Source organism: Chaetodon auriga, chromosome 12 (genome assembly GCF_051107435.1).
Source record: "Chaetodon auriga isolate fChaAug3 chromosome 12, fChaAug3.hap1, whole genome shotgun sequence".
Lineage (NCBI taxonomy): Eukaryota > Metazoa > Chordata > Actinopteri > Chaetodontiformes > Chaetodontidae > Chaetodon > Chaetodon auriga.
The window spans coordinates 26429778-26454919 of NC_135085.1; the positions used below are offsets into that span (position 1 = coordinate 26429778).

The 25142-nt window shown below is 47.7% G+C and overlaps 1 protein-coding gene across 1 annotated transcript; it reads right to left on the reverse strand.

The window, feature by feature from the left end:
• Nucleotides 1–24858, reverse strand: wdr33 (WD repeat domain 33). Its single transcript, XM_076744845.1, has 21 exons — nt 24672–24858; nt 18140–18358; nt 16333–16401; nt 15797–15901; nt 15452–15547; nt 14444–14595; nt 7802–7899; nt 7324–7450; nt 6838–6992; nt 6632–6710; nt 6282–6392; nt 5739–5833; nt 5561–5647; nt 5183–5322; nt 4896–5051; nt 3531–4319; nt 3299–3356; nt 2234–2555; nt 1939–2099; nt 937–1116; nt 1–597 (listed from the first exon to the last, which is right to left on the reverse strand). Exons 2-21 carry the CDS (start codon nt 18341–18343, stop codon nt 449–451), a joined length of 3333 nt encoding a protein of 1110 aa, XP_076600960.1. The 5' UTR covers nt 18344–18358; nt 24672–24858; the 3' UTR covers nt 1–448.
• Between the last annotated feature and the right edge of the window lie 284 nt (nt 24859–25142).

Genomic DNA, 25142 nt, shown 5'->3' on the forward strand with positions numbered 1-25142 from the left:
TCGGCTCGGCTCACGAGGAGCTGAAGTGTGAATCTTTATTGTCCACTTCAGTGGAGTCAGTGACAACACAAAAACATAGAAATCTTTTACAAAAAGACAAAAAGCATGAGGCTGAAGACAGTGTTCACTCTGAATCAACTGAGATACAAAGACCATATTTTACATTAAAATAATTCTGTGCTTCAGTGAGGTGGAGACAGATTGTCAATGAGACACTTTATTGGTTTACTGTCCGTCTACCTGTCAGCTCAGGCGCTTCATCAAACTGCTGAGTCCGTCTGGACCAATCAGAAACCACCATCCTGCACAGCAGCAGAGGTCCAAATGTGTCACATGACCAAAAGTTTGTCTGGAGGTTTTCAGGATCTGGACTTGGTCTCAGGCCTGTGGAGGGACCAGCAGGGACAGCCTACCGGAGCAGAGGAAGATCGTGGGAGTTTATTCAGGACTACCGGCCCCGGCCGCCCCCCCTCGGTGGTCCTCTGGGCGCCGGTCCTCCTCTCCTGGGAACCGGTCCGGGTCCTCCTCCAGGACCCCAGCCACCTCGTCCACCTCGTCCTGACAGACCGTAAGCGTCCTCCCTCTGAGGGGGACGACCTGCAGGGAAGCAGCAGAGACGGACGTGAGGACAACAAAGTGGTTCAGTCCACAAAATGAAGACTCTTCATCTTGATTTCAGATTCTTCATCTTTCACCACGACGTGTTTCTGCTTCCGGAATATCTTTTGTTTGTTTATTGTAATGGTGGACATGTTAAAGAGCTGATGTCTCACGTTTGTCTTTTCTGTCTCTGTTTATAAATCATCCGTTAAATCTAATAAACAAACATCATAAACCATAAACAATAAAACAAGCGTAACATCATTAAATGAAGAAAACAGAACACGTTTTAAAACGTTAGAAGAAGAGTGTCAGTCAGTCAGGCGTGGTTCTCACCTCCGTCGGTTCCCGGTGACTCTCTCTCTCGGGGGTCTCCGGTTCCTGGTCCGTCCTGCCACGGACGCTTCCGGGGGGGCAGGGACGCCATGTCCATCCCCTGCAGGGAGGAGGAGCGCTCACGACCGGCCGGAGACGACCCATCATGCATCTGCTGACTGTCCCGATAACCATCGTGACCTACGGGCAGGAAGACAGAGAGACGCCCGCCACAATAAGAGTGCAGAGAAATAATTCAGTGTGCTGGTTTGAGACGACTTCAAAAAATCAGTTTCTGTTAAACGTTTACTGTGAACATAAAACTCAGTCCAAAGGTTCAGTCATGACATTTATTCTTTACTGTTCCTCCAAATTCCAGCACAATCAGCCTAAAAAGCCTAAACCAAGACCCGATCTTGAACCTGATCCTGAACCATGTGAGTGCCTGCATGGATTTGGTCTCTTCTGAAACACTCCGAACTTTAATCCCCAGCTGACAGAATCAGTGTAAAAGATGCTGAAACTGAGAAATCCAAGTTTGATTTCTGAGGATTTTTAAGGATTTTTATGGTTTTTCTGGACTGGCTCATCTGGACCTCTGCCATCGTAACGTTACTATGAGACTGGCCTGACTGTCTGACTGTTGTGACTCCATCTTGAAATGGTTTTCATCAGTTTGATCACAAGAATCGTATCTTTCCAACAATGTGTCGCCGGGTGTGAACACTAAAACATGAAGGGGCGAGTTTATTTGTAAAGCACAATTCATCCATTCATACGTCCTGCACATCATTAAAGGGGAAGTGAATCACATCAGACGTGAAGGTCAGGTCAGTAAGTCTGAGACGACCTGATGAGGAGAATCACCGACAGGAGACAGAAAACCTGATCAGACGACACTTTGACCTCCTCTGACTTTAGAGGAGCAGCAGGAGCTCACAGGTGAACCACAGCTCACTTTGAAGGGGTTGGCAGTGGTAAGACTGGATGGACAGAACAGAGACCAGCTCTGGCTCCTCTCACCTCCTCCTCTGGGTGGACCTCCTCCTCGGAGCGTCCTCCCTCTGCCTCCATTGTCCCAGCCTCGACCCATCTCCTCCGTGCCATCGAAGCCATCCTCCTGGCCGCCGTACTCATCCGGGTACCCTCGACCTCCCGGCCGGCCGGCGCCTCCTCCTCTGAACCTGAAACACCCGGTGAGTCCAGTTCAGATCTGTCCAGACCCCTGAGAGTCTGCAGGTTTTGGTTTTAGCTCCTGTCCCACCTCCCGTTCAGGCTCAAACACTACAGTATCAGACTGAGGAGAAAAGTGTCTCACCTGTCGTCTCTCCGTCCTCTAAACTCTCCTCCAGTGAACCTCTCGTCGGGGCCCCAGTTCCCTCCATTCCCTCCTCCTCTGTGTCCTCCCCCCCTGTGTCCTCCCCCTCCTCCTCCTCCTCCCTGGTATCCTGCTCCAGGTCCAGATCTCCAGCCCTCCTCTCCTCTGCCGTGGAAGTCCTGGCCTCCGTCAAAGTCCTGCGGTCCACGCCTACCCTGCTGGTTGTCTCCCCAGTAAGGGCCCGAGCCCTGGTCTGGTCCTCCGGGACCCTGCCGGTCAGGAGGGCCCATGTGGTGGTTGGGTGGCGGCCCCCGAGGGTCTCCTAACATGAGAAGAGTCAACAGTGATTTCCTGAAGTGACACAGTCTGCAGTCTACAGTCTACAGACAGTCTGCACTCTACAGACAGTCTACAGACAGTCTACAGTCTACAGACAGTCTACAGTCTACAGATAGTCTACAGACAGTCTGCAGTCTACAGACAGTCTACAGTCTACAGATAGTCTACAGACAGTCTGCACTCTACAGACAGTCTACAGACAGTCTGCAGTCTACAGACAGTCTGCACTCTACAGACAGTCTACAGATAGTCTACAGACAGTCTGCAGTCTACGGACAGTCTGCAGTCTACGGACAGTCTACAGATAGTCTACAGACAGTCGATAGTCTACAGTCTGCAGTCTACAGACAGTCTGCTCTCTACAGACAGTCTACACTCTACAGACAGTCTACAGTCTACAGATAGTCTACAGACAGTCTGCAGTCTACAGACAGTCTGCAGTCTGTAGACAGTCTGCAGACAGTCTGCAGTCTGCAGACAGTCTGCAGTCTACAGACAGTCTACAGACAGTCTGCAGTCTACAGACAGTCTGCAGTCTGTAGACAGCCTACAGACAGTCTGCAGTCTGCAGACAGTCTGCAGTCTACAGACAGTCTACAGACAGTCTGCAGTCTACAGACAGTCTACAGATAGTCTACAGACAGTCTACAGTCTACACCTCTGCTCATACATGACTCTGCATACTTACAGGCTGTAAGGTGCTTTTCATTTTCTGTGTGGTCTTACCTTTGTTGGTGGGCCCCTGCTGCCCCATCCCATGCATCATAGGCCCTGCGTTCTGACCCTGCAAAGACCAGATCAGATTTATAAAGTACTTATTCGTGCAGTACAGTTAAAACCAGTCCGGCTGACAGTTTAACAGAACAAATCAATGCTGAAACTGATTCGGAACCAGTCAAACTCTGTGATGATACAACGTTTAAATCTTCTGTCTTTGGGACCAAACACTTGAACTCACCTGGTGCTGCATGTATGGAGGTCCCTGCATGTTCCCTGGGGGGCCCTGCATGTTTCCATGAGGTCCCTGCATGTTTCCGTGTGGTCCCTGCATGTTACCTGGAGGCCCCTGCATGTTTCCATGAGGTCCCTGCATGTTACCTGGGGGCCCCTGCATACTTCCTGGAGGGCCGTGCATACCTCCCGGGGGGCCCTGCATGTTGCCCATCCCATAGTTGTTTGACATGTTGCCATGTGTCCTGGGTGGGGGCCCCATCATCCCACCCTGCGTGGGCCCCTGAGGGCCCATCATGTTCCCCTGAGGTGGCATCATGCTCCCCTGAGGTAGAGGCCCTTGAGTATCCCTTGGACCCATTCCTCGAGGAGGGGGGCCCATCATCCCACCAGGGGGGCCCTGCATCCCTCTGGGTCCCATGGCATGAGGCCCCTGGGGACCCATGTTTCTGGGAGGGCCCGGGTGTCTCTGCATACCTTGCGGCCCTTGCATATCTGGTGGTCCAATCATACCCTGAGGGGGGCCCTGGTGAGATTGGGGTCCAGTGGGTGGTCCCATCTGTCCAGGGGGCATGAAGGGAGGCTGCATGCCTCCAGGGCCCATGGGAGGCCCCATGTTGTTGGGCATCTGCTGAGGAGGCATGTTTGGTGGAAAGCCCTGCTGGCCAGGAGGAATCGGGCCACTAGAACCTCCGGGACCTCCAGGACCAGGGAAGGGCGGCATAGGGCCCTGTCCCTGTGGGGGGCCCATGTTCCCGTCTGTGTTCATCTGGTTCATCCGGTCCATCTTCATTTGCTGCACAAAGGACCAAAGACGTGTTTAAAATGAGGCCAGACTTTCATTCATTCCACATCATGACTGACGGTTTTATGGGGTCGCTGAGGAGTTACTGGGTGGTTTTTAGGAGGCACTGATGGAGGTCTTTATGGTTGGACTGTTATTTGGGTGTAGTTAGGAAGTTGGTACGGAGTTGCAAAGGTGCTACTAGGTGGTTGCTAGGACCTTGTATGTGCGTGTGTGGTTGCCAAATCTGCCATAATTCATAAACCTTTCAATGGATCGACAATTTCACTAATTTCACCAAATCCAGTAACGTTCTGAATGAAATCAGAGCACCAACCGCATGTGCAGCCTGTCTGGGTTTAGAGACATACAGATATAGACACAGAGATACATACATACATACATATATATATATATATATATCTTGTAAGGAGCACCTGTAACAAAAACAATTTCCCCTCTGGGATCAATGAAGTATTTCTGATTCTGATTCTGAGACAGAGTGGACGTCATGAAGCCTGAGTGCGAGTCCACATCACAAAGCAAAGCTGTGTAGCTTTGTCCTCATCAGGGACAGGGAGCGCCCACCTCCAGCAGCATGGGGTTGGTGTACTGCAAAGCTGCCATCTCCTGCTCGATCTCTGCCTGAGTTTTCTTCTTCATGTCCACTTTCTGCTCCACCTTCCGGTCTTTGGACAAATCTCCACCGGGGGGCATCATGGGTACTTTATTCTCTGCCCAGGCCTGCAGAGACATGACGGAGTTCATGGTCAACAACACTGACATCATTCAAACTTCAGCACAACATTTAGGACTTCATCACTTTTACAAACGGGTGTCCAGGTGTTCCTCAGTGCTTAGCGGCAGGTATTCACCTGTTGGAACTGTGCTGGGATAGGTTTGGCATACGGTACTTTCTTCTGCGGGACCTTCTTGGCGTCTTTACCCATGACCTCGTCCATGCCCCAGTCTAGACCTGGAATGGACATCTCCACCTCAGGAGCAGCCTCTTTATCTGGAGACAACAGGCACACCTGAGTTACACCTGATAACTGAGTAAAACCTTTCAGACCTGAAACATGGAGACAGTTTCTGGCAGTTTTTTGGACAAATCACGCAGGAGGACGTCTGGTTCTGAGATCTGTGACATACAGGTGATCACCTGCATTGAAACAGACACTGAAGTCCTGAGCTTGAAAATAAATATCTCTTCTGTTCCCTGAAGCCCGGAAACCTTCCAGGAGGAGACTTACTGCTCTGCTCCTGCTCCATGGCGGCCTTCAGCTGCTCAGGGATCCCCATGCCGGGGATGGAGGCCACGCTGTTCAGGTCCACGTCATCTGAGACACCCACACAGAGACAGAACCATAAACAGCGGCGATCAAAGGAAATCACAAACTCTTGTGTGTTGTTTGTCCTCCTGCGGCTCACCGTACTCCATGCCGTCCTCTGACATCCCGGGCAGCAGGTTCAGGTTGTAGCGGTCTCTCATCTTATCACCTGGTCGATTCCTCGTCCAGAATTTACTAAAAGATGAAAAAGATCGCAGAGAAAAGTTCAGTTTGAAACAGCTGGTCTGACGCTTGCGTCCCTTCAGAGGGCAATGTGCGTCTGAGGTTCAGGAGGCGTTCGAGAGCTCCGACTGTTCACACGGCGATGAAGAGCTACAGACCTCATGACGGTGGCCTCTGACCGCTGAACCGCATGGTGACGTATTCGGCAGGTGAACAGGTGAGCTATGCGCTCTCTGCTCTTACATTACGCCACTCTCTTAAATCAGAACATGTGTTTGACGATGGACCATTTTCTTCTGTGTCAAACACTTTGAGCTGCAGTTCCCGTGTGAAAGGTGCTACACAAATAAAGCTTTTTATTATGATTATCATGCTACCTGATGTGTGGAGCCAGTGTACTGCGTACACGTTGTACACGTCCTGTGTATGCAGTACACGTATGTGTACACAGTTCATGTACCTGGTGTGGTCGTTGGAGCCGGAGCAGAGGATGTGACCCAGCGGGTGCCAGGCCAGACTCCAGATCATCCCCTCATGAGCCATCTCCATCCCACCGACCTCCTTCTCGACCCTGACACAAACAACAGCAGTCAACATCTGTACCAGTCAGACCATTAACAAACCAGCACGTTCATAACGACGTGGGGTGGACAGAATAACAGAGACAGGCTTCAGTCTGGTTCACTCAGCTTCTTTATAAGTCTGACCTGAACCCTGTCAGTCATTTCTAAGAGCTGCCTGTGGTCAGTGTCTCTGAGGTCAGTGTCTGTCACAGTCACTCAGGTTCTTCATCGTCATCATCATCATTACCCAGTGTGCCAGAAGAGCAGAGAGCCATCAGAGCCTCCGCTGGCAAACAGACCTTCATGGACGGGATGCCAGGCCACAGCTGAGGACACACAGACAGAGAGAAGTTCAGCTTACACCACCATCACCACCATCACCACCATCACCACCATCACCACCACCGTACAGTGAACTGCTACCTGTAGACAGGTAGTTCTGCTCCCTCTCACCTGTTGCCTCCTTCTTGTGTCCTCTGAACACCTGCAGCTCCTCCTTCAGGTTTCTGATGTCAAACAGTTTACACAGGTGGTCACGTGACGCCGTCAGCAGCCAATTACCATTCAGGTTCCACTTCACCTCCATCACTGTGTTCTTGTGGGCGTGACTGAGCACAGAAACATTCAATCAAATGAAGGGAAATGAGCAGAAGGTCTGAGTCGTCTGAGAGCGACGGCGTGACCACCGTCACTTCCTACACTCACGACAAGCCGTTCATACATTGGTCACACACGGCTGTTCTGCGTGTCCACACCTCTACAGTCAGGCCACACGTCACAGGTGAGACACTGTCTCGACTGTCTCTGTGCATTTACACTGCGAGCTGAACAGAGACCAGCTCAAAGTCTCAAAAGACAAATAACAAGAGCTCAACGTTAGACGACCTCCAGGCTCACTGATCTGATCTGGGCTCAGTTTCAGATCTCTGATGAACTCACAGTGTCGCCAGACTCTGTCCGGTCTTTGGGTCCCAGAACTTGATTGGCTGCTGGCTGTCCTTACTGCCGGAGACCACCAGACCTTTAGTGGGATGCCAGTCAACACACTTCACATCAGCACCGTGACCTGCAGGCAGGTAGACGCACGCACGCACGCACACACGCACACACGCACACACACACACACATTATCTATAGTTTCATTTTCCAGTAGATTACTGTTATTACTATTATGGTCTATTTATTTTTACTGGCTCTTCTTCGTCTTTATTTCCAGTCAGAATGAAAAATATCTATTTTCCTTGTTTCTATGGTAATGAGGGGGCGTGTCCCAGTGTCTGCAGGACTGTGACTGGTCACAGGTGATTACAGACACCAGTGTTGTACAGCGATGAGTCGCGTCAGTTGGTCAGAGCGGCCATCAGGTGGCGCTCACGGAGCTGAGGTGAGTCTCACATCTGGAAGCAGCGGCTCGTACCTCGGAGGATTCTCTCCTCGTGGCAGCGCAGGAAGTCCCAGATCCTCACCGTCCCGTCGTCCGAGCAGGTGGCAAATTTATTATCTGTGGGAGAAAAACTGGACAAGAAGAGAAGAGAATCAAAGAACTGAGAACAAGCCGCTGAGGAAGACCATGAGATCTGATCGAAAGCTCGGCATGATGACGCACTTGATGTTAAACCGTCACTCAGCATCAGTGTCAATGATGAGACATGACTGTCAGAGACTTTCAGTCTGGACACTGATGGTGTCTCCTCATTCATGTCTCAGCAGGATGTTCCTGTTGGAGTTGGTTGAGGTGGAGCTCATTTTAACTCAAACTAATGATTCTTTTCATTCTGGATCAATCTGCTGATCATTTTCTCCATCGATCGATCGTTTGCTTTGGAAACATTGTGAGAAATGTGGTCACAATGAGCCCAAAGTGACACCTTCACCATGTTTGTTTGGTCCAAACAGTCCAAAGCTCCACATGATTCCAGACACATTGAGATCATTGAGAGGAAAAGCAGCAAATCAAACATGTGAGAAGATCAAACATGGTTGAGTTTATTTGTGCTTTCAGACAAACAAACACTGCAGATGATATCTGAGCAGCTTCAGGCTCGTTTGAGACTGAGGCTGTACTCTGAGCACTTGAGTAAATATACTTTGTTAGATTGGACCACTGCTGGACACAGACTGTATTACAGGACTGTTGGACTACACTGACTTGGTGTTCCTATATAAAAAATAATATATAAAAAAAGATTTTTTGAATCAGATTTTGTTTCAGACTTCAGTGATTTCCTCTCAACGTGTTTGTCGTCACGGTCAGCTGTTACCAACAAACGTCACCCACGAGTCTGTCTGAGCAAGTGTCCCAGTGAGCCCAGTGAGCCCAGTGAGGCCAGTGAGCCCAGTGAGGCCAGTGAGCCCAGTGAGCCCAGTGAGGCCAGTGAGGCCAGTGAGGCCAGTGAGGCCAGTGAGCCCAGTGAGCCCAGTGAGGCCAGTGAGGCCAGTGAGGCCAGTGAGCCCAGTGAGCCCAGTGAGGCCAGTGAGGCCAGTGAGGCCAGTGACAGTGTGACAGTGAGTCAGAACAAAGAACACCAATGAGTGAGTGAGAGAGAGAGAGAGAGAGAGAGAGAGAGAGAGAGAGAGAGAGAGAGAGAGAGTGTGTGTGTGTGTGTGTGTGTCTGGTTTGTTTGTTTGTTTTCTTTTTTCTAGCTTTTCTCTTTTTATTTATTCAGGATTCTAAAAATGTCTTAAACGAGACAAATCTAACATTTGTCTCTCGATCAGTTGATCTGCTGATCACTTCTGCTGATCAAAACAGCCGATTCAGCGACATCCTGTCGATCGACTAATCAATCAGCTGCTCACACGACCTGTCCAACAATCCCACAATGCACTGCATCGCGTTTCAGACGCCCTGAAGATGATCAGTGTTAAGGTCTAAATGTCTCCACCTGCTGGACGATCAGCGGAACGACAGCCAACCACACAGCAGCTTCATGTGACGGACCGAACGAAGCAAAGCGTCTGCAGGCGGCAGAGACGGATCACATCATTAAAGACAAAGACAGACAAACGGCCGCGTCCACCTTTACGCTGCGTCCAAGTCCCATCAGACAGAACGTCAAGAAGATTCACGTCTCAAACTCAGCCAACAGAAACAAAAGAGCTGCAACTAACAATTGATGTGACGAGCCGATGGATCATTTGGGCCATGAAATGATGAAGATGAGCGAAGAGTGACGTTCAGCAGGACTTTTGTCCCCTAACAGAGCAGAGCATCCAGACTGACGTGCCTGAGCTCGTGTCTGAGGACGTGCTGGTCGGGGTGTTTGATTCATGTATGTCTTCTGTCCGGTTTGATGTGTTTGAGCCTCTGAGGTTGGACAGAAGGTGGAAACGACGTCCCCTGCAGAAGGACAAACAAATCCAAACGTAGGACGCTCATCGACATCCTGACAAACAGCCAGAAGTCCTGTTTTTAAAGCCAAACCTTCTCTGGACTCAAACCATCCTTCACTTTTCTGTAATTGTTGATTTCTGTTGACTGACTGATCAATTAATCAACTGATCATTTCAAAAAACTACAGACGAGTCTGAAACATGAACACATGGTCACAAAAAGCCTCATTCAGCCTAAACTGAACAGACGAGACCTTAACTTGATTTAAAGAGTTTGAACTGTTGAACGACCTGTGACATCATGCCACCTGGACAGAGGCAGATCTGGGCTCAGTGAAACGTGAGCTCGTTTCAGGCACGGCTGCAGCAGGTGAACACACTCGTGCTAACGTCAGTGGACTTTCATCGTCACTGAATTAAAACAGGTGCTAACCACGTTAGCATGCTAACATCTGACATCTTTCAACAGAGGACAAAAGACGTCAGAGACGGCTGACGGATCGGACCTGAGTCCAGTAATAAATTACATTTCACCAAAAACATCTCAAAGTACAAAACTCAGAGCTAATAATTAAACTAAAGGGCCAAACGCTGTCAGTTAGCTTAGCTTAGCTTAGCTTAGCTCAATCTGAACACAAGCTGAAACTAAACAATCAGACCCGAGTTCACAAAGCACAGAGTTAGACGCAGACTTCCTGTTTACATAGATGATGGCTCTTGATTGGACTGAGCCGCAGATGTCTCCTAGCTTCACAGGTTGGACCAGGTTCAGTGGATCAGTGGTTCTAAAGAGCTGCTGCGTCTCCTGGTTCATCGTGTTTCACTTGTCTTCAAATGTCTCTGACAGGACTAAACGTACAGTTAACGGTACGCTTGGACACACAGGACACACAGACGTTTGACCTCAAAGACTGTGGACTCTGTCTGCAGAGACGTCTACGTCCACACGTCTCTGATGGTTTCTGGACATGCTGACAGCAGCAACAAGAGGACTACATCAGAAACTGATCTCAGGTCTGCCGAGCGGCTGAGGATTTAACACCTGAACGTCTCAGCACACAAACACATTTTAAACGTCACGTTTTTCGTGACGTCTGTGTCCGTCTCTGCCGTCCTCGGGTCTGTGACACATCAGATAACCTGATTAAAGGGCTCTTACACAGATTATCTACACGTACGTCTACGCTGTCCTGCTTTTTGCTGAATGTGGTCACAGTTCAAAGAGCCCGTAGAGACGGCTGGTCAGCCTGTCAGAGTTTAACCTGTGCTGCTCCAGTTTGTACAGAATAAAGACAAGTGTGGACAGAAGACGTGGACTCACTGCTTCAGTCTTCAGGTGAGGTAGAGAGCAGATCTGACTCTGACCTCAGGACGTTCAGTCGTCAGCCTTCATTCAGACTTTAGGGCTTTTCAGACGTCAGGACACAATGAAAGGTGGGAAGTCAGCACCTTCTGGGAGCTGCTCACAAAGGGTTTGAATCGTCCGCGAAGCACTGAAGTCTGCATGTCCGTCACAGCGGACCGAACTGTTCGGTGAGGAGGTGCTCATGTGTCAGAGGAGAGCGGGAGGAGAAGCGGAGGTCAGGAGGAAGCAGAACAAGAATCAAGAAGAGAAACAAACCAACAGAGCCGCCGTGAAGTGACCTTCAACAAACAGGTCGTTCTGCAACAGCTTCAGTGCCGAGCGCCCAAAACACGAAGAGGCCAACGAGGACGACAGAAAACCGAGTGAAACCGACAGAGCTGAGATGAAAAGTCTGAGTTCACTCAGGAAAACAAACACACGATGAACGTGAACAGACTATCAGCTCCTTTGGAGTCGCGCAGCTTCATGCTACCGACGCATTCTGGCTTTTGCTGGAGCAGGACTGAGGATCAATAATCGGCCTGATCAGGACTGACGTTACAGCTCGTCACGCTGCCTTTCGTCCTCCGTATGACCACCAAAACACACCGTGATGGAACAGCTGCTGCTTTGATCTCTCGTGGTGTTTTCTGTCTGTTTCTCAGCTGTCAGACGTGTTCACACACCTGAAGGCTCAGTCGAACACCTGAGAACACGGACAAACTGACCACGTCCAGCAGGGACCTCGAGGACACATTATGAGACTACGGAGAACTAACGGACACCATCAAGAGCTAAAACATCCGACCGACTGACAGGAAACTAATCAGCTAGAATATTGAGAACTGATCCTCCATCAGTCCACTGATGTTTCTCAAAAACCGAGTTTTGAACGAAACGACTTCAAACAAACTCTTCAGACAAAATAATAAAATAATAAAGTGTTGGTCTGCAGCGGCGGCGTGAACCTGGTGTTCAGGTTCCCTGTTTTTAATGTGGACTTTGAGGCCTGAACATGAACTGAACCGATGAAATATTCACAACAACCCAAAGAACAAAAATCTAACACAAACAAATACCAGACTGGACTGTGCACAGACCCTCAAACCTCTGACTGTATGAAATGTTACTAACAGTCCATTCAGAGAGGGACTCTGGTTGATGGGCCCCTGAGGCCCCTGAGGCCCACAGAACTGAACAGCAACTGTTTGGGGGCCAAGATAATGTTAATGACAACTGGATTTGTTGGAGGATGGATTCTGTTCTCCTCTGCATCCAGTGCTTGTGCTAAGCTAAGCTAAGCTAAGCTAAGCTACACTACAACACACACAGAGGAACAGGAGGACTCACAGAGACGTGACATCACAGGATATTAAAGGACATCCTGACACCAAGAGCAGCTCATCATCAGTTCAAATGGCAGCTCAGTTCCTGCGTCTGATCAATAAAATCTTCAATCGCACTTTTCATCTCTGTGTTTTCAAATGTAAAGTCTGTCCACGGGGAACCACAACGTCCCTGTTTGACTGCTCTGGGGGCCTCTGTGACGTGTTACACTTCATCTTTCAGTTCCTGTCTGTCCTTTCTGTCACCATGAAATAAATGAATTACTGCCCAAGTGAAGCTGAAACGCTCTGACGCGCTCAGCTGAGCGTGACGTGGACCGCAGATGATGATTTGACATCGATTTAGTTATTTCCAATGAAAATGTGGACACTGTCCTCAGTGAAGACAGCACCTGCAGGACAACGGGGACGTATTCGCCGTCTCCTCCACTTCGACTGCACTGCGACACTATAAGACCTTAGTGTGGCGTGAAGAGCCGAGCCGTCCCAGCTCAGCCAGGTGAGGCTGTTCACCTGGACGATTCTGTTTACGTTTCCACTGCTAAGTTGTTTTTTTTTTAATTTCCTCCACAATAAAAGCAGAAAGCTTTTGTTGTGGAGCAGCAGCAGAGGAAACATCGTCATCTCAGCTGCCCGGCGAGCAGTGAACCAGACTCAGTCCAACACGGGTTACTCTGCCGAGGGAGGAGACGCTCGCCGGCCGCTCGAGGTCGGCAGACACCGTCACAGCTCAGCTACAGCGCACCGCCCCGGGCTGATGGGAAAACCCTGACCATGGTGGTTTAGTGGCTGGGACACAGACCACGTCACTGACGCTTCCTGGTTCCATTCAGAAGGTCAGAAAGGTCGTTCTGACAGTAGTTATCATTTACAAACATGAAAACTCAATCAGACATCGCAGACGGTGAAATACTTCCAGACCACGACTGACACAGTAATCACATTACTTCTGTCCTCGCACAGAGGCGTCTCGGCCAAGCTAGCGACACCTCATCAGGCGAACATGGAGCCTGTGAGAGAGACCTCGCTAAGGCTCATGGGTAGTGCAGCACCTCGCCGGCACCTTCAGCAGTGAGAGAACCGTAATGGTCATTGACCTTCAGGTTCCACAGCTTCACCTGACAGACAAAAGAAGAACACCTCACAGTGTGATGCAGAACGAGACATCGCCACAAACCACTGCTCCAGGTGTGCTGCGCTTCATGACATCACACTGCACAGGTGTTCCTGTTTGGTTACAGTTATTCGACACATGAAGTTCGGTTTACTAACCGGGACCAGTACAGCCCCCTGCATGAGGTCATCTGTAGCCTAATGATGTCACAGTGATGTCATCAGCTTGGACACTACAAATGTCTAACGGTCTGCGTTTCAAACTGGAGTGAAAGACGAGGCTGCTTACCAGGCAGGGAGGCTCTAATGACAGACACTATCCAGGTGCATTATGGGAAGCGTAGGATTGGCGGTTTTTGGACTAAGAGTCAGGATGTCTCTTTAAATCTGTCCCACCCCGTCAGTAGTTCAGGGCCGTGGTGTTTAACCTCTGTTTAAGACGTACACGTTGAATTCAAACCTTTATTTAAAACCTCTACAGCTGATTGTGTGACTGTGTGCAGAGCTTCGCTTTATTCACTTTATTTTAAAACTTTATTGATCCCTGCTAACACTTTATTGGTCAGAGTCAAACCCTGGGCCTTTATTGATTTATTCTTAGTTCCACCCTCCTCTCCACCCACACCACTGGGCCTACCCCAACCCGTTCAAAATAAATGATTGACCACTTTATTCAACAAAATCAACCGTTTGTGTACACAGAGATAAACAGCTCATCAGCCACATCAGGAAGAACATCAACAACAGATCACTGCAGTGTTGCAACAGCACACACGTACATCTGTCATTAATCAACCACATCAACAGCATGTGGCCAGAGGTGAGGCAGTGCCCCCGCATGGCTGCACAGTGGTACTGCAGCGCTGACTCTGAGCAGCAGAGACTGGGGTTAACTACAGAAAATTTTAGATTGGGTATAAACCTGGCTTCTCTAATGGCCTCCTTGTGAGCCTGGAACATCTTGACGTTGTTCATGTTGGACTGCCAGTACTTCACGTAGCCGCCGTGGTCCGCCGTCAGCATCCACATGTCGTTATGAGACCAGGTCATGGCCCGGACCGGACTGTCGTGGGCCTGCGGAGGACAGAGGAGACGGGGAGGACGGAGGTCAGTCCAGCTCAGGACAACGTAAAGGACATTCAAACACTGATCATCACTTCACTGCTCATCAGTTTACAAACCCTGCCTCCGTTTCACTTTGTTTCTATGGCGACACAATGCTCAGTCAGCTGTTTGCACACATGCTGACTGTGGGAATGCGGTCCTGACATGACATGGACATGAAGCTCCTGCTCTGCTGCTTATAAAGAAATCTGCTGTCTGAAACATTTCAATACAATGCCAACATGAAAATGATGCGTTCCATGACACCTGAGTAGCCTGATTAGCAGGAGGAGACGGACACAGGCGAGTCCTTCGTCCACAGCGTTCAGACAGCCTCTCGCTGCTCGTCCACACAGAAGCTACAACTGACGCTGAAGCAGTTTGTCTCTGTGCATCTGTGAGCAGGCACCGTTTGAGCAGCTGGTCTGAGATCTGCCTTCAGTGTGCACATCAGTCAGTCTGCAGGTATTTATTCATTCATGTTTAAAACAACAGGAAGTGTAACCGGCAGCTCTGGACTGATGGTTCACGTCTTCATCGTACCATAAGCACAATCTACCTTTTAATACAATTCTTCTTCTGGGTTTGATTTCCTGACAGCACAGCTCATGAATGTGCTTCTTTTCAGCAGCTGACTGGACTCTCAGGTGTCTGAGCTTCCTTGAACACACCACCAAGGCATATGCATCTTTACTCATTGAATAATCATTTGATGATACATGTCTGAGTGTTTATCATGTAGCTAATATGTTAATGAGCTGTGTTATGAACCACACAGCCGCATCATTCACAGAGGACACGGACGCGCAGGTGAGTGCATGTTTACCTGTAAGATGGTCTCAAAGTTGAAGGTGAGTCCGTTCCACAGTGTGAACTCTCCACTGGAGGCTCCAGTGACCAGACGACGACCTTCAGGCGTCCACTGGAGACAAACAGGAAACAGAAATTCAAAGAGTACAGTGAATTCATCTTCTCAGAGACAAATCACATTTATCAGTATCAGTGTGTGCGTGTGTGCTGTTAACAAGACACCAACACACTGTAAAACATCCCACAATTGTCTCAAACACCGTCAAAGGTGAATGCGTTCATTTACATGTACATGCATACATTCTTTCTCCATCAGACCGTCTGCATGTTGCTGACAGGAAGTGAGGCGGCGGCCGCTTACCCTGATCACAAACACCGGACACTTGACTTTGTTGGTGGAGGTTCGGACAAACTTTGTGGTGACGGCGTTCATGGGGTTGTTCAGCATGCCCACAGGAGGAACCAGCTGAAACACAGACACAAGCTTTCCTGTTCAGTCCGACGCAGGACGCCGACAGAGAAAGCTGCTCCAATCACTCATCACAACATTGACGAAAATGACCAGCCCGAGGTCATTTTGTAACCAACGCTAAAAGAAATTCAGTTTCTTATCACAGGAGATAAAATAAAAGAAAATCCAAAAAATGAACAAGCTAGAAGGAATGTTCAGCATTTCTGCTGGAAAAATCATGAATTATTAAAAACTCATCAATTCCTCTGATCAACTCGTCTTTTCTTCCTGTTTGAACGTCTCAGTACTGATGAGGTGATGATGGATCACATGAGACGTTCACTGACACTCAGTAACTATTGCTGAGCTGTCGCTCAGCAGATATCTGCTGCACGGTTTGACAGTGTTTGACTGGAGCAGCTCGTCAGCACGGGCTCTGAACTCACGTCGTTATAACATCCCGCGTCAGGCTGGACGGCTCTGAAGTCTCGATGGTCTCGCTGCCACAAACGGTTCTGCAGAGGAAACACAAAAACAGCCTGTTCATCTCAAAATCTCTGCAGGCTGAAGCTCCTGAGCTGCTGAACTGGTCCCAGTACGAAGAACACTGGAGCGGACAAACAGGGACTGGTCAGCTGGCAGGATGTTTCAATAATGCTTTATTTTCATGTAGCGTGTGTAATCAGCACACACACCACCAGTTTCCAACAAACAGGGATTATGCTCCATAAGAAGATTCAACTCTTCATTCCTTTGAGTCAAACAGTTTGTGTGTCATAGGAACAGAGTTTGAGCGTTTAAATACCAAAGACTGAACTTGAACTGCCAACATTAACACTGGCGACCAAATGGATTGACTGGACTAAACACAGGCAGCACACGTATTTCTGTTACATTCAAGACCTCACAGCCACATTTTTATTTCAGTTTAAACATTAAAATCATTAAAACCAGTGTGTAAATTAACAAACAAATGAAACAATTTCAAAATATTCACTGCTGAACTCATGTTTTACCTGTAAGACTGTTTTCATGCTTTTCTTTGTCACGTGATGTGAAAACATCAGATTTCTACAATCAGAGGAGGAAACAGGTGCGTCCTGCTCACAGTTCACCTCTGAAGTCCCAGCGCAGCGTCTGCACCCAAAACCAACAGCAGTGGACGGCAGAGGAGGAGTTTGTGTGTTGAGTTCAGGTTCCTTCATTGTTTTGACGCCATGGTCCTGGTCTGTGACAGTCGCAGCAGGAATCACATCAGATGTCAAAGCATCAGAGGAGCTCAGGCTTTTCTTCTGGTGAGCAGTGAGAGCGTCAGGAGGAGCTCATCTTCAGACCCAACTCATCCCAGAGCCTCCACTCGCTGACAGGCTGCAGCATGTAGCATGTAGCATGTAGCACGTAGCACGTGTTGCTCCTGCAGGGCTGCATGTCTCACTGGACTCTTCTTACGGCCTGGCTGAGCTGCACCTGAATGGCTTCCAGGTGCGAGTCCGCTAAGGTGGAATGTTTAAAGTGTTCATCTATTGACGTCTGACTGCCACCACATCAGCTCTGAGCCAAAAGACCGGCATCAACAGCCAGCTGGAGGGTGTGAGAGACACACGGCCGGCCAGGCGTCTAGCATCACTGGCTGCTTTCATCCGCAGAGCACAACGTTTCTGAATGCATGTACGTCTGAAGCTCATCATCCACCCACCTGCTGCAGCACGGCCAGCGTGCTAACCCTGAAAGTGCTTCACGTATAGAAGGACTCTCAATCCACTGAGCAGTCAGGCTTTCCACAAATATGGTAAATTCAAATGTATAATCGAAAAATAATTAATATTCACTGGTGGAAAACAGCAGCAGCGCTGCACTGAATGAACTGCATGATACAGCAGGTCAACTCGAGGCTTTTCACAGCTTTTTCTCTGAACAAGGCGCTATGAGAGTCCAGAGAGTGAACCAGAACAGGGTCTGCACAGATCAACACTGAGCTGAGAGTCACTGTAAAGCTTCAAGCTGAAAGCAGCTGCAGATCCATCACAGCGTCACTGCATACAGTCACATCAGAAAACCATGAACCACAGCTGCTCCGAGAAGAGGAGGAGGAATACATGAATGGATAGCGAGGTAATTGTCTGTTTGGGCCCTGATGAGGAATCTGGACTTGAGCGTAGCTCGGCATGAGTCTCAATTCTAGGCTGAAAAAAGTAGTGATGGTCGTAGTACTGTGAACATTTTTAAAACCTCAGGTGAGTCAGGTGTATTTACCTCCAGGTGTCGGATGACGGAGGGGTTGTAGTCGATGGTTTTGCGGTTCACAGCCTTCCTCATGCGTTTCCCATCGAAGGTGAGTTGCTGCATCGCCTGCTGCTGGGCGAAGTCCGGCCGCTTGTAGAACACCTGCCGTGGCGCCTGGTGCTGGAACCGCGGCATGTGGAAGAACCGCTGCGGCGAGCCGATGTCCGTCGCCATGCTGACCCGCTATACCTGCAGGACGGGACACCAGGTAGGTCGTTTCAGCCAGAGAAGATCGACCAGCTTCACAACCACAAACTGACAACAAAATACATCAGAGACACCCAGAAAAACAGACAGATCGAGCACAGTTCATGTCTGGAGAACACGTTGAACACAGAGCGAAGGAAATAAGGCTGAAGAAGAAGGAAAACACAGAAGCTGGAACACCGGAACGGAAGAATGGACGAGGAAAAGAAGGAAAAGGAAGAAGGTGAGAACGAGTTTACTAATGATTTACAAGATTCACTATTGAGGAGACTAAGAATGAACTAATGGTTGAACAGAGGAAACACACATCAGTGCAACTTTATCAGACACTTTAAGGAACATTTACAGCACGATAGAGAACATCGACCAGCCTGAAATAATGCACATCTAACTGTGATCAAACATTTCAGCAGTGACGTGCGTATTCGCTGATGGAGCTCATGTGATCCTTCAGAGTGGATTAAACATACAACAGTTACTAACAAATGTACTTTGATCCACACACCAACAGTCCCGAGTGATCTACTGAAGTTATCAACATGAAAAGATCCTCAAACTGATGTGAGATCAGCTGATGTTTTCACTGGAGACCATGTCTCACTCTGCAGGTGGAGTCGTTCAAAGGTGGATTTCTTCCTAAGAGCAGTTTGCCCTTGCTTCCGGTCTTTGTGCTAAGCTAGGCTAACCGCACAGTAAACCTCAAACACAGAGATGACGCTGATATTGATTTCTGTGACTAATTCATCAATTCAGAGAGAAACTTGATGCCAGAACAAAAGTTAGCTTGTATGTTGTCTGTCTGTGTGTTTGACCCCAATCAAACACCAGAGTGTTTCTGTAGTTCAACACCTCCAACAGAGCGAGACCTCGTCTTCATAGAGGATCTCTGTCCGTCTCCAGAGTCACATTCTTCACTTCATCTTTCACTCCTCTCAGGTCAATAATTTAAACTGATCAAATTCATAGCTTTTTAGGATTTGATGGAAGTACCTCATGAAAAATAAACTGCCACTTTCAGTATGGAGAGCTGTTATTCCAGTGTGTCAGTTTCATATTTCATCATCATTTAAGTATATTTACAACCTCCATCCCAACAAAGTCTGGACTGTGTAAAACCTACAGAGTGAACTTCCTCCCATGAAGCCGAGGCTACAGACAGAGCGTCTCTCACTGACCCACAGACAGAAGACAAAGAGGCTGGACGCTAGAAGACTCGACAGCACTGAGAGAAACTGGACGAGTTTTACTTTTGGACTTCTTTTTACTCAAATGACTTAAATGATTCAGCAACACACTATTTACACACACAGCCCTGGCAGTGAGTACTACGATGATTAATAGTACTAATACTACACTCTGATCACTACCACAATCAACAGTGTAACTCCCACTAAAGTCTCACAAGGTTCATCCAATCCAAACAGGAGAAAACGACTACAAAAATCCATCAATCAACAACAAACTTGACTTCCTCATGTCTAAATATCAGATATCCAGTCACCACATGTTGGACCGCATGCAGACCAGGAGTCACCACATGTTGGACCGCATGCAGACCAGGAGTCACCACATGTTGGACCGCATGCAGACCAGGAGTCACCACATGTTGGACCGCATGCAGACCAGGAGTCACCACATGTTGGACCGCATGCAGACCAGGAGTCACCAGAAAACCTTCAGCATGAACACAGAGCTCCTCCCAAGTTCTCCTGTCTCCTCACTACTTTCAAGCAAGTGATTGACTAAACCAGGTTTCTTTAGTAACGTGTGACTCTGTTGTGGGAAATATCTGCAGCACCGGCCAATCAGGAACAGCCAACTATGTGTGTAAACATGTACACGTGTATGTACACAGGATGTCCCTATAGTATCAGAAGCTAGTAGAACTTCCAGAAATTTGCAAACTGTGTATAAGGAGCAGATTTCTGGAGCGCCCTGCATCCTGCACCATGGAGAACATTCAACAAACCCAGGACAACTTTCACAATCTAGCCTCAAGTCCAACAACGAATCTGAATCTGTCATATACAAAGCAGGCGCGTCGTACTTAGAGACGCTCCACGGGATTGTGGGAGCTCTGGGTTGTGTCTCTGAAGCCTCTGGTCCTCATACGGTCCAAGTGTGACTGTACATTTACAAGTCCAGTTAGCAAGGTTAGCTCCAGCACTATTTTGGCCACTTCCACTCCACAAAATCTCCTCATGTAAACAAAGGAGATAACAGCACACGCTCAGCCACAAGCCAAAGACCATCTCCACCCTGAAGACGTCTTCCACAGGTCTGTCTTCAGTGAGCTGAAACTGTGTCTGCATGAGGCCCAAAAACCAAAACAGTTTGACAGACAGCCATGTGCATGTGGAGTAGAAATCAATCAACACGTGAGTATTGATCATCACGATCTCATTTAAAGTGTGAAAATCTCACCGTCAGTCTTTGTATTTCAGCAAATGTTTGCTCTGCGTGTTCTGTGCAGGCTGTGACTAACGGTGGTTTTATTCTCCTATTTCAGCTCAACTTTAAAGCTGTGAAACTTTGAAATAATTTGCACCTTTTTCAACAAAAAAGAAAGTTAAATTCCGAGTAGAAATTCTGACTAGCACTTTCATGTTTTCAGATTAGTGGGATTCATCGGAGCTGAATCCAGGATGTGACTTTCTGATCCGAATCGGGAGTTTTGTGCCAATCTTCAGCCCTAAAACAGACTCATCAATATGACGCTGACATGCAGGAAAACAGTACCTGAGTATTTCTTTCCTTTCTACACACTCCTCCACCATCACAGTGCACTTCAGTCATGAAATAAGTACACAGAAACACATTACTCCAAAGTGAACATGTCAGAAATCAAATGTTTAGTTGTGTCCAGTGAACAAACTGAAGTCTGACAGACGATCAAACTACACCACAGCAGTTTCTTCACCAGCTCCACCCAAAGCATCCAATTCACTGGCCTGAATTCATGTTCACCAAACCTACAGAAGCTGTCCCTTTCACTCAGGAGCACTTCAGTTTGGTCACAGCTGACCTCATGTTACATGTGTGAAATTTAAGAAGAGCAGGGCTCCAGCATCAAAGTGAAAAACCACCACAGAGTGGACAAAAACACCCTTTCAGAACCTGCTTTAAGTCTCAAACTGAACTGAAGGTCTTCAGCTCTCTGAGTGAAGACACCTGTGGTCTTGACAGTAAAGAAAAGTACAGACTGAACCTTCCACAACACCTCCAAACACTCCACTGAGTCAGTGTTTCCACGTTCAAAGAGCAGCGGTGAACTGATTAATCTACCACTACCGGCCCAGCGGATTGCAACGACATCCAGCGTTTTAATCAGCATTGGCTGAAGCCTGCACTCACGAGACACAAACCCAAAATGTCTGCAGACACATCAGAGACGTGTTACTGTTGTTATTTACCATTAAACATTGTTCCTTTAACCTGCATATAATCTGTCATGAACAGAGAAGTGTAGAAACAGATGCCTCATGTCTGACAGATCACTGTGGAAATGAAAACGGATTCTGGGTCATTTTGTCAGTTATGAATTTGCTTTCAACATCAGTGACATGCTGTTATTTTCTGCTGGAGCCACCTCTTCTAGGATCATCCCGAGTTTGAACTCACACATTATTGGCGGACAAGACTGAAGAATATTTGCATGTTTTTGGTCCACTGTCCAAATATGAAACAAAGTGATAACACTGGACAACATAAGTATGGATTAGATTCTGCTCCAACTCTTAAACTCAACTCAAAGTCTCACTTATGAATATGGACCGAAGACGTGCTGACTGGCCACTGAACAGTACTCACAACAGAGCTCACTGGATTAAACCAGGTGCTGTAAACCTGAGATTTAAATGACAATGTACTCAGTTTCAACACACGGAGAAAACCCGTGACGTGCTCTGAAGTTACTGAAGTAGTGACAAGCAAATAAGACAACACTCACGGTGACACATGATTCAAGCCTGTCACCATAAATAAGGTCTGGTCCTTTGCATCGATCATATACAAAGGTCAAACAAAATGATTGGTGATCAGGACCTGCTGTAAGTCTCAAACCCTTCAGTGACATACATGAACCTAAAAATTTATATGGTACAGACTGAGCCCTCCACAACATTTGAAGACATTAACAAAGTTCAGTGGAAACTACCAGCTGACCAAGTCCTATTAGAAACCAGCACTGTGTCAAAGTCTGCTTCCCTGGATCAAAAAGCATTCTGTCCAACGCACAACTTCATCACTTTGCAACCAAAGAAAGATGGTAACCAGACACCTGTGCTAAATTTGGTCTAAGCTGTACAAATTGAATAATCAGCAATGTCTGTACCAACGTTACTTTAAATTACATTACATTTTTATTCGTGGTGACTTTCATATTTTCTTGTGCCATACAAAACAAAGAAGAGGATGTTGACAGAAAGATTTTTGATCCAGGTGGACACAAGAGTCAGAGGGTTTAGATAGGGCTGCACCAAACAGTTTGACGCTTCATTCATGATGCTGACATTCAGATTCTTAACTAACACTGAATCTCGCCCGGCTCTGCAGAGTGCTGTGTGCGGAGGACCAGGCAGAGTGGAGGGACAGATGCCGGCAGACGGCGGCTGAGAGTCGGAGAGCTCTGGAGGAAACAGACGAAGGCAGACTGGAGGTGCTGAAGGAACTGAAATCTGGAGTCACAACAGATTCAAGATTTCCCCAAATTGGGATCAATAAAGTCTAAGTCTAAGATTCTGATCCAGAGCTGTGTGCCAGCCAGAGGACAGCTCAGAGTTAAGCTCTTAAACTTTGGGAATTAAAAAGTGGACAAGTCCATCTGTAACACTGAACCGTGAAGGTGCCCACCTGCACTGTAATGACCCTCTTTGTTGACTGGAAATGTACTTTCCATCATGAATGAGAGGACAGAGGAAAAAGAAGAGACTGGAAAGAAAGAAGTGAAGCAACCAGAGGCTAAACAGACAGACACACAGCTGGCTTACAGCTAATGTTCATTATTCTGGACGTTTGGGGTGAATAAACACAAATGATTTCACAATCAATAACTCTCATACACACAAGTACACAAGGAGAAAATCCACCTTCTTTCTGGGGGTGGGAATGGTGCTATAAAGTGTGATGCCAGACATTCGAAGCCAGATTAAAAACCTCAAAATGATATTCGGTACAGCCCTAGTTTTGGAGTAGCACAGTTGAAGGTTAGTTAAGTTAAAAGATCTGGTCTATCTAAAATCCTCACTGATTTACCTTGTAAGGCCTTTGGATTCTGAACTCTACATTACTAATACTAGAGACAGAAAGTGGAGCATAAGTGGGGGAAATCACAAAACTGGGTAAATCGACAGCAACACAGCACAGTCCCCATGTACCTCGATTATAGACGATGTCCTCAAACAGTTTGACAAAAACAGACCTCTGTAACAGTGCAGATGTTACTGAGGTCATTCTGAGGAAACAAGACAAACTCACTGTAACATGAATGTACCAAGTGGATTCACAACCCACTAAACAAATGTGATCATCCAAAACCACCACCAAACAAAAACACTACGGGATCAGACAGAGCTGGAACTCAGAGTGAACTCAAACCCTTCAGTTTCATATATTATCTACAGACATGCATCTGAGCCTTCCACTTCAAACGTCACTGGAAAATAACGGCTGATGTCCTTTAACTGAAACCGGACACTAAAAGCTGTATTTATGAGTATTTCCTGAGACGAGGCGACTGCAAGTTTTCATAAGAACAGAAACGGTCGTTTAAATCCTCGTACAGTTACTGAGGTTGTTGTGAAAAACTAAGGCAACGGTGCCCGAGCTGCCACACGAGGTTTCACTGCTTCTACTGCGGTTAACATTAGCCAAGAGTCGGACGGCTGACACAGGACTAACGCTAATTTCACTCGCAGTGAGCTCAAACTGTCTGACAGACGCCACCATTAAATACTTACAGGCATGGGCACTCAGTCAGTCTGTGGCTGTGTTTCTCTACGAATTATAACTTACATGTTTTTACCCGGAGATGCTGCGGCTAACGCCGTTAGCTTGTGCGGCTACCTTTGCTAACAGGCTAATCGTTAGCAGCCACCACAGCTTGTAAACACAATGCTGGTACTAATAAATTCTGATTATGAATGGAGTTAATTGGGACATTCAAAGATGACAAAACGCAAGAGTCTGTTCTGAGTCTTGTTTTAGCGGTGTTTGTTATGTTTGTAGCCGTAGATAAATGGCGGCCCGGTGCTGGAAGTCGTCGTTATATCAACGCGCTGCAGCTAAAAAAACTCACCGACAATCTCCGCTGCAGAGTTAATTATCTAGCTTTCATTAACTGGCTAGATTCTTCCGTAAAGCTTTTCTCTGAAGAAACATGAAGGCCTCAAACTTTATTCAACTGAAAATAAGAAGGTTTGTCACATTAGCCACCAGCAGATTCCATTATGACGATTCTTCTTCTCGGCCCTGCAGAAAAGCATGCTGGGAGAATGTCATAATGGGCGGGAGAATGTGTCGTTTCACGCAAAGGATTCTGGGAGATGTGGTTTTACCTTCTATTATATTATATTATTCATTCATTCATCTTCTATACCGACTATCCCTTTCGGGGTTGCGGGGGGGCTGGAGCCTATCCCAGCTGTCAACGGGCGAGAGGCGGGGTACACCCTGAACCGGTCGCCAGTCGATTGCAGGGCTATATTATATTATATTCATTCATTCATTCATCTTCTTTACCCGCGCATCCCATTTCGGGGTTGCGGGG

What these genes read in the sequence shown, in the direction of transcription:
- wdr33 (XM_076744845.1), bottom strand. Translation starts at nt 18,343, where the DNA reads ATGGCGACGGACATCGGCTCGCCGCAGCGGTTCTTCCACATGCCGCGG. An exon ending in CGAGGAGAGAATCCTCCGAG is followed by an intron (nt 7,451 to 7,801) that starts GTACGAGCCGCT and finishes ACCTGCCTGCAG; the next exon opens with GTCACGGTGCTGATGTGAAG. An exon ending in AGGTCCACCCAGAGGAGGAG is followed by an intron (nt 1,117 to 1,938) that starts GTGAGAGGAGCC and finishes TCCTGCCCGTAG; the next exon opens with GTCACGATGGTTATCGGGAC.